Below are 19,841 nucleotides of genomic sequence, written 5' to 3'. Positions count from 1 at the left end.
CCGGTTTTCAAAGGGAATGCTTCCAGTTTTTGTCCATTCAGTAAGATACTGGCTGTGTGTCTGTCATAAATAGCTCTTATTATTTTGAGATACCTTCCATCAATACCTAGTTTATTGAGAGTTTTTAGCTTAAAGGGGTGTTGAATTTTGTCGAAGGCCTTCTCTGCATCTATTGAGATAATCATCTGGTTTTTGTCGTTAGCTCTGTTCATGTGATGGATTACGTTTATTGATTTGCATATGTTGAACCAGCCTTGCATCCCAGGATGAAGCCGACTTGGTCATGGTGGATAAGTTTTTAGATGTGCTGCTGGATTCTGTTTGCCAGTATTTTATTGAGGATTTTCGCATCTATGTTCATCAGGAATATTGGTCTAAAATTCTGTTTTTTGTTGTGTTTCTGCCAGGCCTTTGGTATCAGGATGATGCAGCCAGGACTATTTGATGTTTTAATAATCCCTCACTTGTCTACCTGTAACCATCCCTGCTCCCTTTGTGCCAAACAGCCACACCACCAACAGTGCAATTATTTTTCCTGAAGGCAAAACCCCTTAAAGTTCTCTTGTCTAGAGAAGAGCCTAGAAGCCATTTGTGATCTGATTCCTGTCCATCTTTTCAACATCAGTTACTATTATCTGCCAGCCTCCCCTCTCAGCTTATGTTTTACAGTAAGTACTTAGAGTTCCCAAAATGAAAAATAAAAAGGTTCCTTTTCCATACTAATATGACTAGGTATGCTGCAACAGTTTCTCTTTTTGGAATGCCTTTCTCATGTTCCCACCCTCACATCTGTCTGGAAGACTGTTCCTCCTCCTAGAAGACTCAGTATCAATCACCTCATTTTCTATAATATCTTCCCTGACATCCACCACAACCCCAAGCAGACTGGATCACACCCACCTTCACACCATTACTGCACCCTGTGCATATGGCTATCGGAGGACTGAGCACTCTGTAATGTACTCAATTTTGTGCATCTCTCTTCCCACCAGAGAGAGAGCAACTTGAGTTCTTTTTACCCTTGATAGTCTGGGCAGTGCCTGGCACATGGTAGTTGTTCAATGTATGTTTACCGAAGAAAAAGAATCAACAATCAAAACCACTAGAACAGGTCTTTGTCTTCCTAGCCACATATCATCCTATAATACCACAGTTCTTGATTTTTGTAATGGAAATGTTAGATGGGAACTCTTAAAATGAGACTGAGAACTTTAGGCTTCTTCTGCTGCTCTACTTCAAAGTGGTAAACATTCAACTTTCTCCAGAGCTCCAGTTTTCATATCCAGTCTATTGAATATTTCCTACTTGATGGGTTGCCCTCAGCTTAAACTCAATGTAATTTAACAAAATTGTTATGAATTGATTATGTCTCCCTCTAATTTACATGTTAACACTCTAATCCCTCATGTATTTAGATGTGAGAGGTGATTTGGTCATGAAGGTGGAACCATAGTAGATGGAATTAGTGTCATTATAAGAAGAGACACAGGGAAACAATCTCTTTTTCCACCATGTGAAGACACGTTGAAAAGGTGGCTGTCTGCAAACCAGGAAGAGCACACTCAACAGGAATCAAATCCACCAGTACCTTTATCTTGGACTTCCCAGCCTCCAGAATTGTGAGAAACCAAAGTCTGTTGTTTAAGCCACATAATTTATGGTATTCTGTTTTAGCAGACTGATGTAAGACACTCATCCTCCTTCATTCCAAAATACTACACCCCACAAAAAGGTTGTCCTAATTCCACTATTTCTTTTCATGGTTCAGCATTTTTCAAGTCACTCAAAAGCCAAAACTGAGAGCTGCCTCAGCCTTCTCCCTCTGTCTTGCTTCCCATAACCAACACCAAATGTAGCACCTCTTTTCCATTCCCAATTCCACTGCCCTTGCTCAGGACTCTTACTTTGGTCCTGGATTTCTATAATCATCTTTTAACCCATATTCTTAGAATAAGCTTTTAATTTAAAAAAATTAATCATTCAATACATAAGCACACCATTATTATAAAAATATGAAGTATATAATATGGATAATTATAGTCCCCCTTGTAACTTAAGTCTCAGTCCTAGCCCAGAAAATAATTTTCCAATTTTAATATGCATCTGAACAATAGAAACACTCAAGTGCCTACTATGTGCCAGGCACTATTTAAAGCACTTTAAGTAGATTAATTTATTTAATTCTCACATCATATAACCCTAGGGGTCATGTAAAATTATGATTAATTTATTTAATTCTCACATCATACAACCCTAGGGGTCATGTAAAATTATCTCTATTTTCCATACAATGAAAAAAAACACTGAGGCGATTAAGTATCTTGCCTGAAGTCACACAGCCAGTAACTATTCATTTACTTAAACACATTATTTATATGCATATAAGATTTAACATATACATATGTATATGTTTTAGGCTTTTTTTCCCATTTTACACAAAAGGGATAGCTGTATGTGTATTTTCTTTGTATTTTCACTTAACAACATACCTTCTGTATCTTTCCATGTTGGTAGGTATAAATTTACCTCATTCTTTTTAACTGCAATGTGTTATTATAAAGTACGATATAGCATAATTTATTTATCCAATTCACTATTGATGAATATTTATGTTGTCTTCAATTTTTCACTACTGGAAAAAAATGATGGGATGCATATCTCTGCACATAAATCAGAGCACTCATGTGTGAACAGATCTATAGCATAATTTGTAGAAATAGCACTGCTGGTATTTCTATTTTTAATTCCAATACATTCTGCCAAAATATCTCCAAAAAGGCTGTGCCAATTTACATCCTCACTAACAATATATAAAGGTGCCTATTTCCCTAAGCACTTGCCAACACTGAGTATTATCCATCATTTTAATTTTTAACAATCTGATGGGTTCTTTGATGCCTTTTAACAGTCTAGGATCTCTTTGGTGCTGTAACTTGTATTTCTCAAAATCCAAATGCCGTTGATCATCTTTTCAGATGTTTATTAGACAACTTATTTTTTTTCTGAGAATTCCTACTCATATCCTTTGCCCAATTTTCTCTTGGACTGTTTGTCTTTTTTATGTTTATTTGCTGACTATTTTGCATGTTAGCAATTTTGATACTTTGGTATATATGTTGCAAATAAAATTTTCACAGTCTGTGAGTTACTTTTACATTTTGTCTATGGGTCTGTAATTATAACAGTTTTAAAAATCATGCAGTAAAATCTTATCAGTCTTTTCCTTTATCGAGTCTAGGTGTTGTGTCTCGCTTAGGAAGGTCTTTCCCACTCTAAGATTAAGTATATTTTTCGACAGTTTTTACAAACATTTTTAGTGTTGCTTGGTTTATAAAATTTAGCACGAGTCCACCTGAAATATATTGCTGTATATGGCATAAGGAAAGGCTAAACCTATCCCATACCAACTGACAAATAGATAACCAATTATTCTAATGTCTTTAAACAGTACAACCCTCTAGTCACTGATTAGAAGTGTAGTATATAATGGAGGTAGCACTCTTCATACACTAAATTTCCAAGTTGGTTTGTAACTACACTCTCTCTTCTGCTCCATGGTTCTATTTATGTATTCCTGTGCCAAGATTTCATGTTTTAATTGCTATAATTTTAAAGTCGCTTAGGATAGCTAGAAAATCATCCTCCCCCTTAGCCCCATGTGTTTAAAAAATTATGGCTATTTACTCTTGACTTTATCTTCCAAGGGAATGTTAGAATAGGCTAGTCAAGTTCCATAAAATATCTTATTGGAATTTAGCATAGTATTGCATCAAATTTATAAATTAAAAATTACCATCTTTACCACACTGAATCTTAGAATTAATCTTTAAATACCAATTCAATAACATAACATCCTGCTACAATTTTTTTTCCAACTGACATTGGGATAAAGATAAAGCTCTTCAGTGTCTAGTTTTCAAATCCCACCTCCCAAATTTGGTTTAAACTATCCATTTCATCAAATTGATTTCCCTTATTTTTCATCCACAAAGTTTTTCAAACTAGTATACTGACTATATCCTAAATAATCCTTCATTCCCTGTGCTAGAGATGCTATGCAATTAGGAAAGGGATAAAGCAGTTACATTCTTTGTCTACACATCCTCACTTTGAAGTGTTAACATTCTGGGTCTATCCAAGATCCATCATTACCCTTTAACAAGGCAAGAATAGGTATACTTTTCCTTATTAACTTAAACAGATTTGAGTTTGCAGGGGGAAAAAAATAGAGCTTTTCTATGATTAAATAATCTATGACAAAACAGTCATCCCTCAGTATCTGCTGGGGATTGGCTGCAGGATGCCCACACCCCTGCCATAGGATAACAAAATCTGCACATACTCAAGATCTACAATTGACCCTGTGAAAACAGCGGAACCAGCAGAACCAGGAAACTGGCCTATAGAAAAAGTTTGCCCTCCATATCTGCAGATTGCCCATGCAGAGACTATTGTCTGGTTGCAGATATGGAGCCTGCAGATACAGAGGGCAAACTGTATTTATTGAAAAAAAAAAAATCAGCCTGTAAGTGGATCTCCACACAGTTCAAATCCGTGTTGTTCAAGGGTCAACTGTACATTGTTTTTTTGTCATTCATGTGAAAGAGAACTTGGTGTTGAGCAACGAAACAGATAATGGGATCTGAAACTTGAGGAGGCCTCACTGGGTCCAAACTCTCAACATGCAGGAAAGAATTCATGCAGTCTTTGACAGATGGGTAAATATTAGAAAGAAGTGAGAAAAGGTTAGAAGAACTGAGATAACACTACCTGAGAAGACTAAAATTAAACTGAAAAATGTTTCAGGTATGTGTTAAAACTCGGAGAAGTAAGAAGTCTGGGAGCGGCTGCATTACAGCAAAGCCACCACACTGAGGGAGCAGAGGATCAGAAATGACAAAGGGTCAGGGTGGCCACACGAGGGTAGTAGAGAGCAGGTTAACAGAGAGACCTTGGCAAAAGTGAAAAAAAGTTATTGGAACTGAAAATCTAGATCCAAGCAGTGCTTTATACTCGGACAGTGAACACAGGGCAAGATTCTATGGTGCACTCAGAGAAACAGAGGAACATCTCCCTGCTCTAAGGTGAAGAGGTCACAGGGAAAGGTAGCTAACAAACATGTATTGAGTTCTATGTTAGGAGTTTTACATAAATGTCCTCATTTGATAATCTTTACAAGCCTACAAGATAGACAATAACAATGTCTGATGTTTAACAAATGAAAAGACTGATCTCAAATGACATAAGTGGCACAGCTGGTATTTAAGCCCAGATGAGTCCACTTTCTAAATCCATGCTTTCTCACTCTTCTGCACTCTTCTGCCTTTCCAATGAGTCAGAAATGTCTCCTTGGAGCTGGGCCCAGAACCTGGTTAACTTTCTCAGAGCAGCACACACAGTCATTCCTAGGCTTTCATAGTCCACACGAAAACAAGCTATGGCCTTTTGTGAACATAGCGAGAAAACTAAATGTATCTGCATCCATTCTTGGCTTAGCCACAGGAATAGCAGCAGCAGTCACCAGCCTCACAGGTATGGGCACACAGGCACAGCCGTCCACAAGGAAGCCCTGGGACTGGAAACTGGTGGCAAACCTCAACAGATGTCACCTTGCTGGGGAATACTACTTCCAGTGATAGCAAGCTCTGGGATTTTAAGGTTTAAAAAAGATATTAAGACCAAAATGCACCACAAGAAACAGATTAAAATAATCTGAAAAGAAACAGACTAAAAACAAAAAATAGTAAAAAACATACAAGAGGGCATGGAATAGCATATCATAGCATATCATGTTCAACTCATGACCATCAGCCATAGCCTCACTCACCTACTGGACCTGTTCTGAACACAACTACTTAAGTGAAAAGGATCAGAGAAAAAGTACTAAAATGACAAAAGAACTGGCAGAAGGTTAAGAATTAGGACATTTCACCTAATGTAGAGGAGGTTAAGGGGCAATTTAATAACAGTCTTAAATCCTCTAGAGGGACATTATATAGAGGCTCATAAAAAGAAAGAGATGTCTTCTTTCATAAACCAGAGGAAAAAGTCTTAAATGGCAGTGGGAGGTTTACTTTGTACCTAAGACAAAAGTTCTTACTTGTAAAAATCAAAGTGTAAAATCAAAGAATGTGATCGCTCTTCTCCAAATCAACCAGCATTTAATAAGCACCTATTATGTGCCAGGTACTGATATGTGCAGTAGCCCCTAAGTACTGGCAACTCGACTTTGATCAAAGTTGACAGTGGAATTTACATTTACTGGGAGAAGGAATAAAGACAATAATAAACGAAAGATAAATTATTAGGAAAATAGCAGAAAATGACAAGTGATTGCAAGGGAATGAGACGGCCTCTCTGAGGAAGTTAATTTAGGCTGAGATGTGAAAGCAGAAGTGGCTTAGCATGAAGCAGGCAGGAGTGTTCTGGTTCAGAAGGAAGAGCCAGTGCAAAGGCATAGAATGGGAATGGGCTTGGTGTGGTGGAGATAATAAAAAATAAATAAATAAATAAAGAGAAAGAAAAAAACGGATACTGTGGCTATGGGGTTACATGAGGTTAGACAGATAGGTAAAGGCCAGATTACACAGGATCTTACAAACAAGGTCAGCAATTGCTGGAGAGGAAGAGTCAAGAAAATTATTTGTTGAAAGATTCAGTGATACTTTTTGGTTTTACACCTTAACACAACTGTGTTCTGATGAGCTACTTACACATATGGTTCCCTCAGGAGTTAATGAGCTCTTGTTAGTAGACCCCCAGGCTATGGTGGGTTACTTCTCAGGATTGTCAGGGCACAGGAATCACCTGAGAGCACCTGTTAGCACTATGGTCAGGAATCTTTATTATTAAACTAGAACCAGAATATCCTAAGTATCTGTATGATTTGTAACAGGTGGCTCCAGGTAACTGTTTGGATCAGGCACAGATGGGTATGCTGGTTTGCTGGCATGACCAAGAATTTTAGAGACACACCTAAATTAAGATCTCAGCTCCACCAGTTAAGGTGTGACTTGTAGGAAGTTACAAAATTCCTGAGTCTCCTTTTCCTCATCTGTAAAATGAGAATAATACTACCTACTAGTCATAGGGTTGTGCATAAGACTAAATGATAGAGCATAAGCAAGGTGCTAAGTGCACAGTAGGCACTCCATTAATGCTGAATAAATAAATACATGCATGAACATGTGAAACCTATGCGTAAACAAAAAACTAAATATATTCACATTCACTCTTTGTAATGCTTGTTGTTTTGAGCCTGCAATGTTCCTTACCGCCAGAGAGAGCCCAAGATCTCAGAGAATGAAGGTAGGATCCTGGATAAGAAAAAAACCCTCCACATTCTGTCTTCTACTTAGCCTTTCTTCTTCTTTCCTCCCATTCAATTGGCCTAGCTATTCTGACTCACCACCCCCTACCCCTTTCCCACCTCTATCCTCCCCTGAAACAGAAAAACAAAACAAAACAAAAAAAACTCACTTGGCTTTCCTCCCCCTCCAATCTGCCCTGGAGATGACCCCCAGCTGGTTGCCAGGGAGATGGTCTGGGTAACAGGTGCTACTGAGGGAAGGCTGTTTCTGTCAGGAACTGCTTAGGGTGACCAACCATCCCAGTTTGCTCAGGACTTTCCCAATGTTAGCACTGAAAGTCCTGAAAAACGACTCAGTCCCTGGCAAACTGGGACAGAGCTCATAATCCTCCGCGCTTTACTCTACAAAACCTTATGTCGCTGCACACAGTTGTCAGCATCTGTGTGCCCTACAGCATTGTCCACACTGCGTATTGGTGTCTGGGTCCTGTAACTGCATTCTGTGTGCTATCTCTACCTTACCCATAGGAGCTAAGACAGGACCACACTCACTGGGTCCTATTTAATGTGATGGTACTGGATTTGGGTCTCCAGAAGGGTCAGGCTTCTGTATCAAATGATGTGTATCCCACCAATCCATCCATCCACTACTGCCAGAGTTATCGCTCTAAAATGTAAATCTGGCACTGACATTTCCCTGCTTAAAATCCTTCCGTGACTCCTTGTCTGCAGAATAAAGAGCAATCTCTAGCATAAACTCCTTTCAAAATTTAGCTGCAACTAACCATGCTGCTTCCTGTTTTACCGTTTTTGCATACGCCATACCCTCTTTTGTAATGTCTTTCATCCCTTAAACCTGCCCCACATCTAGTCTTAAGGTTTTTCACAGATTTACCCTTTGCCTCCTCTCTTCTCTCACTGTGTCTTATACATAATTTTACTGTAGCACTTATCACATGATGTAGTGATTATGTGTTTGCAAGCCTATCTTCTCTACTGGACTATGAGTTCCTTGAAGGTAGACTTCATGACTTACTCATCTTTGTACTCTCAAGTGACTAGCACCAGACGTTGACATTTTGTTGTAGCATTTTTTAACGTCAACTTCTATTTCATGATTCTGAAAAGAAAACCATGACTGTCAGATTGGTCTTAATTACCAAGTATTTTGCATCCCCCAAATACTATCCTAGCCCCAACCCTTGCATCATCCTTCACAGCTAAAATGAGTCTCAAAAATGGGGTGGTAATTGGGAATAAGGGTAAGACCACCCACTGAATGTTTTATTTTATATATTTTTAAAAGCTAGGAGCTTATACATTTTTTTAATGGCTGCAACAAAACATCCAGGTCAAAACAATTTCAACTAGCACTATGCAGGCACATAGACATGCAAAAAATAAAATGAAATAAATCGCCAGGCGTGTTGGCTCACGCCTGTAATCCCAGCACTTTGGAAGGCTGAGACAGGTGGATCACCTGATGTCAGGAGTTCGAGACCAGCCTGACCAACATGGTGAAACCCCCTCTCTACTAAAAATACAAAAATTCGCCCTGCGTGGTGGCATCCATGTGTAATCCCAGCTACTTGGGAGGCTGAGGCAGGAGAATCTCTTGAACCCAGGGGGGCAGAGGTTACAGTGAGTTGAGATTGCACCACTGCACTCCAGCCTGGGCAACAGAGTGAGACTCCATCTCAAAAATGATAATAATAATAAATAGATTTTTAATAAATAAGTAGTAAATAATAAAATAAAACAATAAATTAATGAATAAATTAATGATCAAGAAGTTCTGTTCTGGACATAATAACTTTTTGTGTTCTTATATACAAACACATTTGTTTCCCAGGCATGATATAAAATTATAAGACTCTTGCTTGATTTTGTTTATACTAACAAATACATCAGAATGACACTGCTCAGAAACTTTCTAGAACTCCTATTTGGTAACTGCCTTAAGAAGCAACAAATAAATCAGCTTAAAAGTCATTTACTATTACTTTATAGCCAAGTCTTGTTTCTTATATTACACAATATGAACCACCAACTTATCCATAAGGCTTGAATCTCAAAGATGTCTGGCTATTTTTTAAATTAAAAGCCGAACACAAAGGATAAACATTCTCCACAACTGAAGTTATGCAAAGGACTGTGGCAGGTTCTAAAGTCAATTCCAAAAGTTACAAAACGTACTTCAAGTAAGTGGATGAAAATATTTGTATATTAGGATCAGTTACTTTATTTTGGGCATATTATATCAGTGTGATCACATGCACATGTAGCTGCAGGGGGTATGCCAATGAAGTCTAGTTATATGCATGTATGTGCTTCTGGGAATAAAATGACTTGTCAAACCTATGTATTTATAGATATATCATTTGGGATTACCTCAGAATTAACTAAGAATCTATACATTTTCAGTTTCTACACAAAGCACTCGGATAAAGGAGATTCACGAAATATCATTCCTGCCCTCAAAGAGCACAGGGAGGAGAAAAACACAGACAAATCATTGCAACACAGTGAAAGAAGTGTAATAGTGGAGATACATATTCAATACAGTGGTAGCAACTAGCAAGGAGTGATTATATGTAGATAGAAAGCTTCAAAGAGAGGCAACACCTAATCAAAGTTTGGATGGATAAACATGAGCACAAGTTTCATCAGGCTTAATGAGATGGGCAATCCAGGTATAGAAAATAGTATGTGCAAAGACACTGAGGCATGAAACAACAGAGTGTGTTTGGGAAATTACAAGCCATTTGATATTGCTGGAGCACAGAATCTAAGGGAAAGAATACAGAGATATTTCATTGGAGAAGCGACTGATAGCCATGTAACTGAAAATGTGTCTTTTGGTTTGCAGATGATTATGTGTGGCTACTGTCTTTCCATAGTACATCAATCAGCCTGTAGCTGGAGCAACAGTGACACATGTATTTATTATATGATTTTATTTTTGCCTGAATTTATCACAAAAAAATGTCCCTGGTCTCTGCTCATATTTGTTTTACTCCCCCATTACTCTCTCACCTTTTACTAGTTTCCCTCTGCAATCTAGTTTCTAGCTCCCTTTCCCCTTGGAGCATCTCCTCCCACATTGATCTGAGTTCATCTACAGTCTCATAGGCCATTCTCTTTTCTAATATCATGCAACTCTTATCTTTCCTTCAGAACCAAACTTATATGACCTCTTCTCTGAGAAGCCTTCTTGGCAAAGTGTAATGACTGAGAATTTAGAGTTTGGAGTAAGACAACCTGTATTTGAAACCCGAGTCTGTCATTTACCATCTTTGTGCTCTAAGATACCATTTTGCCTCTTCAAGCCTCACTGTCATCACCTGTAAGATAGGGGTAATGAATACTGACCAGCATGCTTGTGAATATTAAAATGGATAATAAATGTGAAGAATTTAGTATAGAATGTGACCCTTAATAGTTATTGCTAATCATAAATTTAACTTGTCTAGAAATTCTCATGCCTAAGTCATATGTATACATAAGGTGATTTAATTTGGTCGATATTTACCTTGACTTTATCTGCTTTTCTGATAAGCTGTGGGAGGCAGTGCTGCTGCTTTGCACAACTCCAATTTGAACAATGCCCCCTGGAGTTGTGCAATATGGCAACTCTGGGAAAGAGGAGGCTTTTCAGTTTGTTTCTATTTATAGTTTGAATACTTTAACTTTATAAATAAATTAATGTCTTAAAGTGTCTGTGGGGTCTCTGGGCCAGAAGATTTTGGGGCTTTTTTGGTTGGTTGGTTTATATTTTGTATCACTATTTAAAAAGAAAAAAACTTAAACCAATAATAAGATGCTTTGAAGAAAGTCAGTCTTTTAGATGTCATTCCAATCAGTATTAGTTAAGATTTTAGTAGAAGTTCAATTAAAAAGCATTTGTTGACAGAAAGAAGAATAAGCACAAGCCTTCAGGTCAAGCAGAGCTGGATTTGGATTCACTATTTACAAATTACATAATCTTGTTAAACCTTTGTTTCCTTGATTTGGTAAGGGAGCTAATCATTCCAGACACACTCAGGTACTTTCCGGTACTTAAGTGAGCTACTGTGTACATAAAGTACCCAGCACAAAATCTGGCATTTGATGGGTTCTCAATAGCGGTACCTATGATCACTTTTATTATGTGCATGTTGCTGCTCTGATTGCTGGCTTAAAACTGGTTAGAATCAAGATGCTGGTTAAAACTGGCGATTAAATTCAGGTTGGTATTAGGATTAATAGTCAGAGCCTATAATAGATTAGGGTTAGGACTGAAATTACAATTCAATTAAGGTTACAATTGTAATGCATACAGGGGTTATTATTAAGGTTGGTGTTAATTAAAACTGGATAATAGAAGTAAGAAGCAGTATGGAGTACTGGTTTAGCTGGGTGGAAAATTGAAGAGGAAAGCAATGTGGAAACCTATGTAGAATTTAGTGATACAGAAAACTCATACAGAGGAGAAAAAAGGGTTAGAGTACAAAGCAGAATCTGAATGGATATTAAGCCTTCTTAATTTTTTCCCTACAGGTGCTGTCATCTTCTCCCTGATGAGTATGTAAAATTCACCCACTCAGGCTGAGTTCTTTCCCTTTTCCCTCCTGGGCAGGAGCAGCGTGGGGAAAGGAATGCCCAGGGCCCACACAGCTGCGTCTAGCCCAGCACCAGTGCCAGCATCACATTCCACACCCTCAGCTACCCAGGCTGTTGCTGAGTGGACAGGGGCATCCAGGAGGCAAAGCCCGCCTTCTCTCCACTCCCCTTCCCTGCTTCCTCAGATTTTCAGTGTAGCTACCAGCTCTGTAATCCCACAGACAACCTACTCCAGACTTTGTGCACGTCTCTGGGAAATGCATATTGTATGTCACAGCGTTGAGAGTGGAAAGTAACCATAGAGATCACAATCCAACATGGATACTTTTATTTTACCTATTTTCATGATGGGGTTAATCCTTGTAGGTCAATCTTTCTTTGTAAAACTATATTCCTAGTGAGGAGGGTGGGCGCCTGTAGGATGCTGGGTGCACATGTAAAAAGGGCATTAGAACAACTATAGGCAAGAAGTTATTCCAAATGCGAACATCCACATCAGTAGGAGAAACTACTTTTCACTCCGAAATATGCAAGAGTGAGGAATTCCTCAAATTGGACACTACTCTAAAGTTTTGGGAATGATTCTTCTTATCCTTCCTGCTTCCAAGGGTACTATCTCCCATTCCCCACCCAGTGCTGGTAACCCTTCTGCCAGCTAGCTGTATGAGCACAGAAAGTCATTTAGCTTCTCTGAGTTCCATTTTCCTTATCTGTTCAACAAGGGGTATTAATTAGATAATCTTGAAGTTCCCGTACAACTCTAACATTCTTTTATTCTATAATTCTAAAAGCCAGTGACTGTTTCCTATTCCCAGGACTTAAACTGCTGCCAAACTGATGCTGATGATGCAGAAAGGAGAAGAGGAGCCAGTAGGAAAAGAGCATTCCAGAGTCTCATTTGCTAACTCTTAATACTCTCTCCAAAACAGCTTTCCTCCTTACCTCTCACCCTTGGTTCTTGTCATGCAGTTAGAGTAGAGAGTAGGGCCAGACCAGCAAGTATTACAGAGTTAAGGGGGTCAGGCAGAAGGGGATCACTGCAGAGCAGCAGATGGAAAAGACAGATTAATTAGAAGACTATGAGACCTAATCCTACATCCTGCGCTCCCTATCCCACCCATCCCCACTCTCACTCCCCTCCCCCTCCATTAACCGGTTCTCTCTTAAGCCCACTTAGATGATCTCTAAGATGTCTTCTAGCTGCAAAGATAATACTCTTTATCCACTAAGACCCTTTAACTAGGGTAGCCTGATCTTTCCCTTCTGAATCTGATTTCTGTTTTGAAAACACCCACATTACTGCCTGAACTCTGCATAACTAACTTCATGCCAACATGGCCCCACCCCTGTGGGAAAGTTCAATCTTTCCCACATCTCTCCCCTACCCCCTAGCCCAGCCTCTTCTCTCTCTTACATTCCGGTTTCCACACCCCTCAAATATAGTACCCCCTTTATTTTCATCTCTTGGATATTCTAAGATATCAGCAAACCCTAGGGAGACAGAATGGTCTGGAGCCACTGAGATATGTCAAGTCAGGCAAGTGAGACAGGCAAAGATGGTCAACACTTCCGTGCAAGAAAATCTTAACTATCCAGGCACTCAAGAAATGTCCAAGAGGCAGGCAGAACTCTTCTCCCAGAAACCATCAACTCTAACAGCCATAAGAGAAAAACTGTGGGGCAGCATCCTGACAATCTGGAAGAATTTCCCTGGGGAATATTCTCTCCTGACCTCCCATAATTGCTTGAAATTTATATAGGGCTTTACTGGTAACCAAGTACTTTCCACATCCCTGCCCTTGAGTTTCTGGGTGACAGAAACATTAACTACATCACAGGGGGCTGAAAAACTCTGTTTTCAAGAAGGAAAGATTACCCAAACATTAAAGATTAGCCCAGTGAGACAGTCATCAGCCCAGAAAGAGAGCTGCTCTAAGAGTTAGAAGACAAGCACCCAAATCCCTCATCTAGGGATAAAATATTAGCCTCACAGGATTGGAAGACACTTTAAAATCATATTGTTGCACATCCCAGCCAACACTTGTGTCTTCTACCGTTAACTGTCAGTGTAACCTTGGTTCAGTTAGCCTCCTTTGAGCCTCAGTTGTACCTATATAATTAACAGGTTAGAAGAGCCATTTTCTAAGAATTCTTACATATCTAAAATTATTTTATTCTAGAATTCTAACATTTAGAAATGTATTTCCAAAAGCTAAGTTTCAGCAAGACTGATTTAGAAAGATCCCTTTCTGAGATATATCAAGACTCTCTCAGAGATACTCAGTCACAAAGAACGGCAAACACCAGGGATTTGGGACACTTAAGCCAAGACCAAGCGCAAACACCCTGCATCTCTCATTGTGTCCGGAATTGGTGGGTTCTTGGTCTCGCTGGCTTCATTCCGAGAGCGAGCGAGTGCTGCTAGCACGTTGTCACCTCTCATCATCTTGTTATATCTGGCCTCAAGAATGAGAGTTGCTTTGGTCACAGATGCAGGTGTCCTTAGAGGGTTTCTAGATCAGACTCTTCATCCATGAACCTTACTAACTCAAACTTGAGATGGGCAAGATCCTGCAAAAGATCAAGAAAGAAGAAAAAAATATTGGAGAAAAGGACTGGGGGTTAAAGGGATAGAATAGGGAGGGTTAAGAAAGAAAACGACTGAGTTGCTTTGTTAGGCTGCTAGATTGGGCAAGTGTCTGGGGTGAAATCATGTTTTCAGAGGGTGAGTTATTTACTTGAGTGAGATTGAGGGAGACATTGGTTCCCAAGGCTTGGGAGTTTGCTGGAAGATGCCTTTCAAGGGAGATTGCCTGGGGCCACGAATTCTTGCTGGATAGACAACTATGGGCTCTTGGGTAAGAGGAATTAGGGATGTTAGCATTTAGGAGAATGATGAGAGTTAGCAACTATCCACTGGACAGATGTCCCTGGGTACATTGTTGATAGGGGGACCCCAGGGCTTAAGGCCGGGGGCCACAAATTGTTGCTGGACAGATAACTATGGGCTCTTGAGTAAGAGGAATTAGAGATGTTAGTGTTTAGGAGAAAGCTGAGAGTTAGTAGTTATCCACTGGAGAGATGTCCCTGGGTACACAGTTGGTGGGGGACCCCAGGGCTTAAGGGGATCCCCAGTTGCCAAAGGATGGAGGGCGGAGCTGGAGGATCTCAGCCTAGTGGGCACGCCCTTGCCCAGGCCTGCAGTGGCCGTGCTCGCCAGCTGGCCCATGGCCCTGTCCGACTCCCCTCCCTCCACCCCAAGCCTAAGAGGGGTGAGCGCGGGGTCCCACTGCTGAGCCAGCTCCCTCCCTCTGATCCACACCCGAGCTCGGCTGGCAGAGCTCCCGGGGGAGAGGGTGGAAGGCACCACGAAGGCAAGGAGGGGGTGTTGAAGGTGGGGGGAGTGGGGAATGCGGCAGCCTGCCCCCCCCGCGACCAGCCCAACCCCCCGCCAACCCCCCTCCACCTCCAACCAAATGGTTTGCTCCGAGCGCCCTATTTAATCCCCGCGACTGCAGCAGCGCCGGCTCCCTCCCGGTCCCCACCTCGGCCCCGGGCTCCGAAGCGGCTCGGGGGCACCCTTTAGGTCAACGTCGTAGTCCACCCCCTCCCCATCCCCAGCCCCCGGGGATCCAGGCTCGCCAGAGCCCAGCCAGGGAGCCGGCCGGGAAGCGCGATGGGGGCCCCAGTCGCCTTGCTCCTGCTCCTGCTGTTCGCCTGCTGCTGGGCGCCCAGTGGGGCCAACCTCTCCCAGGACGGTGAGTGAGGGAGGGGGCGGCGCCTGGGGAGGAGGGGAGTGACCCGAGGCGGGGGCTGGGATCGGGAGTCTGGCGGAGGGAGCCTGTTGGCTTTGTTTGGAACCGGGGTTAAAGTCACCAGCCGCTGCTAATACCCTTGTGTCTGTCTCTGAGCATCCGTGTCTCTGTGGACTGTGGGTGTGCCGGCGTGTGCACCCTTCTGTGTACACCACCGAGCGTGTGTCTGCGTGTGCACCGGGATTTGGCTCTCGGGGCTGATGTCCGTTAGGAGCAGCCCCGGGTCTGGATGTGTTGCTGTCCGTGTGCGCGCGCGTCTGTGTTGGTGTCTGGCTCTGCGTTTCTGTGTCAGTATCTGTGTGTATGTCTGTGTCAGTGTGTGTTGGGGGCGGAGTGAGATTTGTCGCTGTTTCAGTCAGGGCGTGTGTCGGGTGTTTGTGTATGTATGTCTGTAGGGGTTGGGTAGCCAGTGCAATCCCCCAAACTGCTGTATGCAAACATTTCTGCTCCCCCGCCCGTCCCCGCCGCCACCCGCGGCGCAGCTCCGAGTGGGCAGAGAAGGGGGTCTGGGTGAGGCTGCTGAGGGGGGCGTGGGCAAAGAAGGGGGCCCTTACCCTTGGAGCAAAACAACAACACAGGGCGGAGGGGGCCCAGGATGGCAATATCCCTGGCAGTGGTAGAAGCTGGGAAAAGAAATCCAGACAGGAGCAGAGGCGGGGTGGGGGTGGGGGGGGGAGCGCAAAAGAAAGAATCAAGATATTTGGGGAGGAGGATGCATGAGAAACCCAAAGCTTTCCCGGGCTAAGCACTGATTTTCCCAAATTTGGGGTGAGGTAGCATACCTAGCCCCTTTGCCCCAGTCTGGAACTCAAACCTTCTTCGGTTCCTAATGGTAGAGAGATGAAGGAAGGGAGTCGGGGGAGAAAGGAGGCGGGGCCAGGGGTGAGGGGACTTGGGGAAGAGCCCCTCCCGCCCTGGGCCGGGCTATGTAGGTCAGCGCTGTGGGGGCACCTCAGCTTTCTTAAAGGCTACTAACGGTTAGTGGGATGGCAGAGGGGCAGCGTGTAGGGAAACCCGGAAGGGGGCCACAGCTCCCAGCCTCAGGTCCCTGAGGAGGGAGGCCCGGCTGTGAAGAGACTAAAGGAATGCATCCTCCTCTCCCCGCGCCCTGTTGGAAGAGGAGGAGGGCTGGGATGGAGGAAGGGGGAGAGGGAACAGGACCTCTGTGGAGCAAAGGGAAGTGGGGAGAGTGAAGGGGGAGGGTGGTGGCTATGCCCGGCCAGATGCCAACGAAAAACAGAAAGAACCGCAGGGGAGGAGAAAGGGGAGGTGGCTCCTGGGCGATGGACCCAGTGGCCAGCAGGGATGGGCACAGGGCGGGGCGGGGGTGGAGAGGGGAGGGGTTGAAACTGGGGAGGATGATGTAGAGAATTTCATCTGAGGAAAACAGGCGAAGAGCCAGGGTACTGGAGGAATAATCGCTCTACCTCGCCTGACCTCGCTCAGACCTGTCTCCATCGTGATAAAGGAGCTTCCCTGGTATGGGGACCCTGGGGATCCCCTCCCTATAGCTGGCTGGCTGACTCCTTCCGCCCTCTACCCATCAAACTCCCCAAAGGGAGTTCCCGCCCTAGTCACCACAGAGACAGCAGCCTCTCCCTTCCCCTAGGCGGAATCCCCTTCCCCAGAGGACTGCACTGACGACCCCACTCACTGAGGAGCTGAAGGGAGTCTTTGGGGAGAGCAGGCTAAGTGCAAGACAGAGAGGCTGCTGGGTGTTTGTGCCTCACTAATGACCCTCCTACTAGGCCTCGACTTTCAGCTGCAGCCCCTGGCCTTTCTAACCTGCTGAGTTTTATAACGAGAGGCAAATATGATCCAAACTGCAGCCGTTCAGCAATGGGAACTGATGGTGCTAGGCTGGGCCCCAAAAAGAGAGAAAGACGTCATCCAGAAAGCTGTGAGCTCTTCTACTCTAAGATGTAAAAAAACTATAGACTAGAGTAAATCAGTATACTAGCCAAGTCTTTTTTCACTGACTACACTCTTCTTTCTTGGTCCTCAAATTGGGGGCTCAGTCCCTATTCAGGTTTAAAGTTGAGAGGAAGAGAAATGTTATATCCTCATATTTAGAAATATGTTTCAGAGCAGTGGCCTGAGAGAAACAGTGGAAAGCAGTAACTTCTAAATGGGGAATTTCCAGAGGAGAGGTGGGGAAGTGGGAGATGAACAGGAGGGGTCTGTTTCCAAAGAAGAGTCAAACCAAGCATCATTTTCCTTGGAGAGCATTATCTTCACAGATAATGGACATCTGTCTGGTGTGCAGTATCTCAGGACACACTGATGCATGAGACATAACCACTATATCTTCTATCTTAAATTAATTCTATCTTTTAGTTTCTGGATCTAAGAAGGCCAGTGCTGATGGTGGGAGGTAAATGCGTAGATTTAATGCTCACGGATAGTAATCCTGAAGACTATTTTGCACAGGATCATGGACATGTGTCTAGTACCCCTGAGTTGGCCTGGGGCCCCTGGGAAGAAAACTAGGCAATATGTACTTAACTGGTAATGTTTGACCAAAACTATGAGAGATATGGTGTGAAGGTTTAAGGACAAGATACTCTTATGCTGATGCTTGAATTGTCAAGGGTGTTGTGGTAGCATATCTTTTCCCATTTAGAATAAGGAAACAAACTTAATGTGCTGCTGGGGCATATCGTCCCCTGGGGCACAGCATAAATTTCTTAAGCTTCATAAGGCTGAACAGGGATTGAGAGGGCAAGCAACTGATATCTAAGACTGGCCATGAGAGTTGTGCCAACAGCTCAGGAACAGGTAAGACATTTAGAATGTCCCATCTGCCCTTCCTTCTCACATTTCTCCACTAGTTTTCACTGTGGTTGACAATTCTAGCTTTGGAGGACTCAAGTCTATGAACTTAATGTGTCCTCTCTCTGGTGAACAGCTCAGTATTCAACACTGTGACCAGCTTTCTTGGGCTCTTCCTTCTCAAGTTATTTCCAGCACTCTGTGAATTGACCTAGGGTAAAGACAGATAGACGGATAGCCTCTCTTTGTTTCAGATAAGTTTATAGCAATTTAACCTTGTACTGCGCTGCCCCACACATGAACATCTATTTCTTCTCAATGACCTCTGTCCACTATCATTCATTCTACAGCCCCCTGGCCAGATGCCCAGTGAGGACATCATGCCCAATGTGCCAGAGAAGTCCAGCAGGCATTCGCTCTAGTACTGTCCACAGATCTGTTTGGCAGATCGACTCCATCCAGTCTCTGTTCCTAGTTGCAGCTGTAACTGTTCTGTTTCTGTTCCTGTTCTCCTAGTTGCAGCTGTAACTCTTGGGAAGGATATGCTCTCCTTTTAGACATGTGCATCTTCTAGCACGGAAAAGTTAAGACCATCACAGAGACACTCATATAGCAGAGTTTAGTTAACTCCATGAAGAATCAGTGTGTTTCATGTAGGTCCTAACCTATGTAATGTCAACTGCCTACCCAGCAGTTATGCCACTCTATTCTAAGCTTCTCCATAGATCTGGATAGCACTGCTGGTTTTAATAGTTTCCTCTAGGGCAGGAGTTTTCCCATTTTGCTTTTAAAACAAAGATGTGAGACATTTTTAACAAATGAGAAAAACATATCAAAGGAGACCTGCTGTTGTTGAAATAGTGAAGTAAGACCTATATCCCTTTTCCCTGTCTTACTGGTTTTTACACATTCCTATAATCCTTAAGGAACTACCTGGGCTTCTGCCACACAGTTCAAAATCCTCTGTCCTAGACTGATAGAATGAGCCAGCTTACTACCCTTAGGCTCTTTCTCCTTCCTCTTCCAACTGCAGAAGAAAGGAGGTCCAAATCTAATTGCAAGAGGTGCCTTGTTGGAGATATTCACTACTCACTTGGAGAGAGTGACTCACAGTTCTGCAGCCATAAATTTCCACAGACAGCATCCCTTTGGCGTTCTGGTTACTTTGAAATAATTGAGAGGTTGTGCCATTGCTCTGTAAATTCTTAGACTTGATTTTGGTACTTCCTGATGTTACTACTTTCTTGCAGTCCAAATAATATGTAAAATGGGATCAAAAGTTTATTTTCCTTAAATCACATGGTAGGAAAAAAATCTTCACAAATATCACCAGAGAAAGAAAA

At 42.5% G+C, this 19,841-nt stretch overlaps 2 protein-coding genes across 5 annotated transcripts in view; one reads left to right on the top strand and one right to left on the bottom strand.

Moving 5' to 3' along the window:
* The window catches only part of AIM2 (absent in melanoma 2), a 137,589-nt gene that overhangs the window by 105,185 nt on the left and 12,563 nt on the right, over window positions 1–19,841 (bottom strand). The window lies entirely within an intron of this gene.
* Window positions 15,430–19,841, top strand: part of CADM3 (cell adhesion molecule 3) — a 30,554-nt gene continuing 26,142 nt past the window's right edge. For both annotated transcript variants that reach the window (XM_007976588.3, XM_007976587.3), the window contains exon 1: window positions 15,430–15,669. In XM_007976588.3, coding sequence (XP_007974779.1) covers window positions 15,588–15,669 — 82 coding nt within the window. In that variant the 5' untranslated portion in view covers window positions 15,430–15,587. The remainder of the gene's footprint in view (window positions 15,670–19,841) is intronic.

This window comes from Chlorocebus sabaeus, chromosome 20 (assembly GCF_047675955.1).
Source record: "Chlorocebus sabaeus isolate Y175 chromosome 20, mChlSab1.0.hap1, whole genome shotgun sequence".
In the NCBI taxonomy this organism is placed as follows: Eukaryota; Metazoa; Chordata; class Mammalia; order Primates; family Cercopithecidae; genus Chlorocebus; species Chlorocebus sabaeus.
Note: the sequence above shows the minus strand (reverse complement) of the source record. Positions and strands in the feature narration are given on the sequence as shown.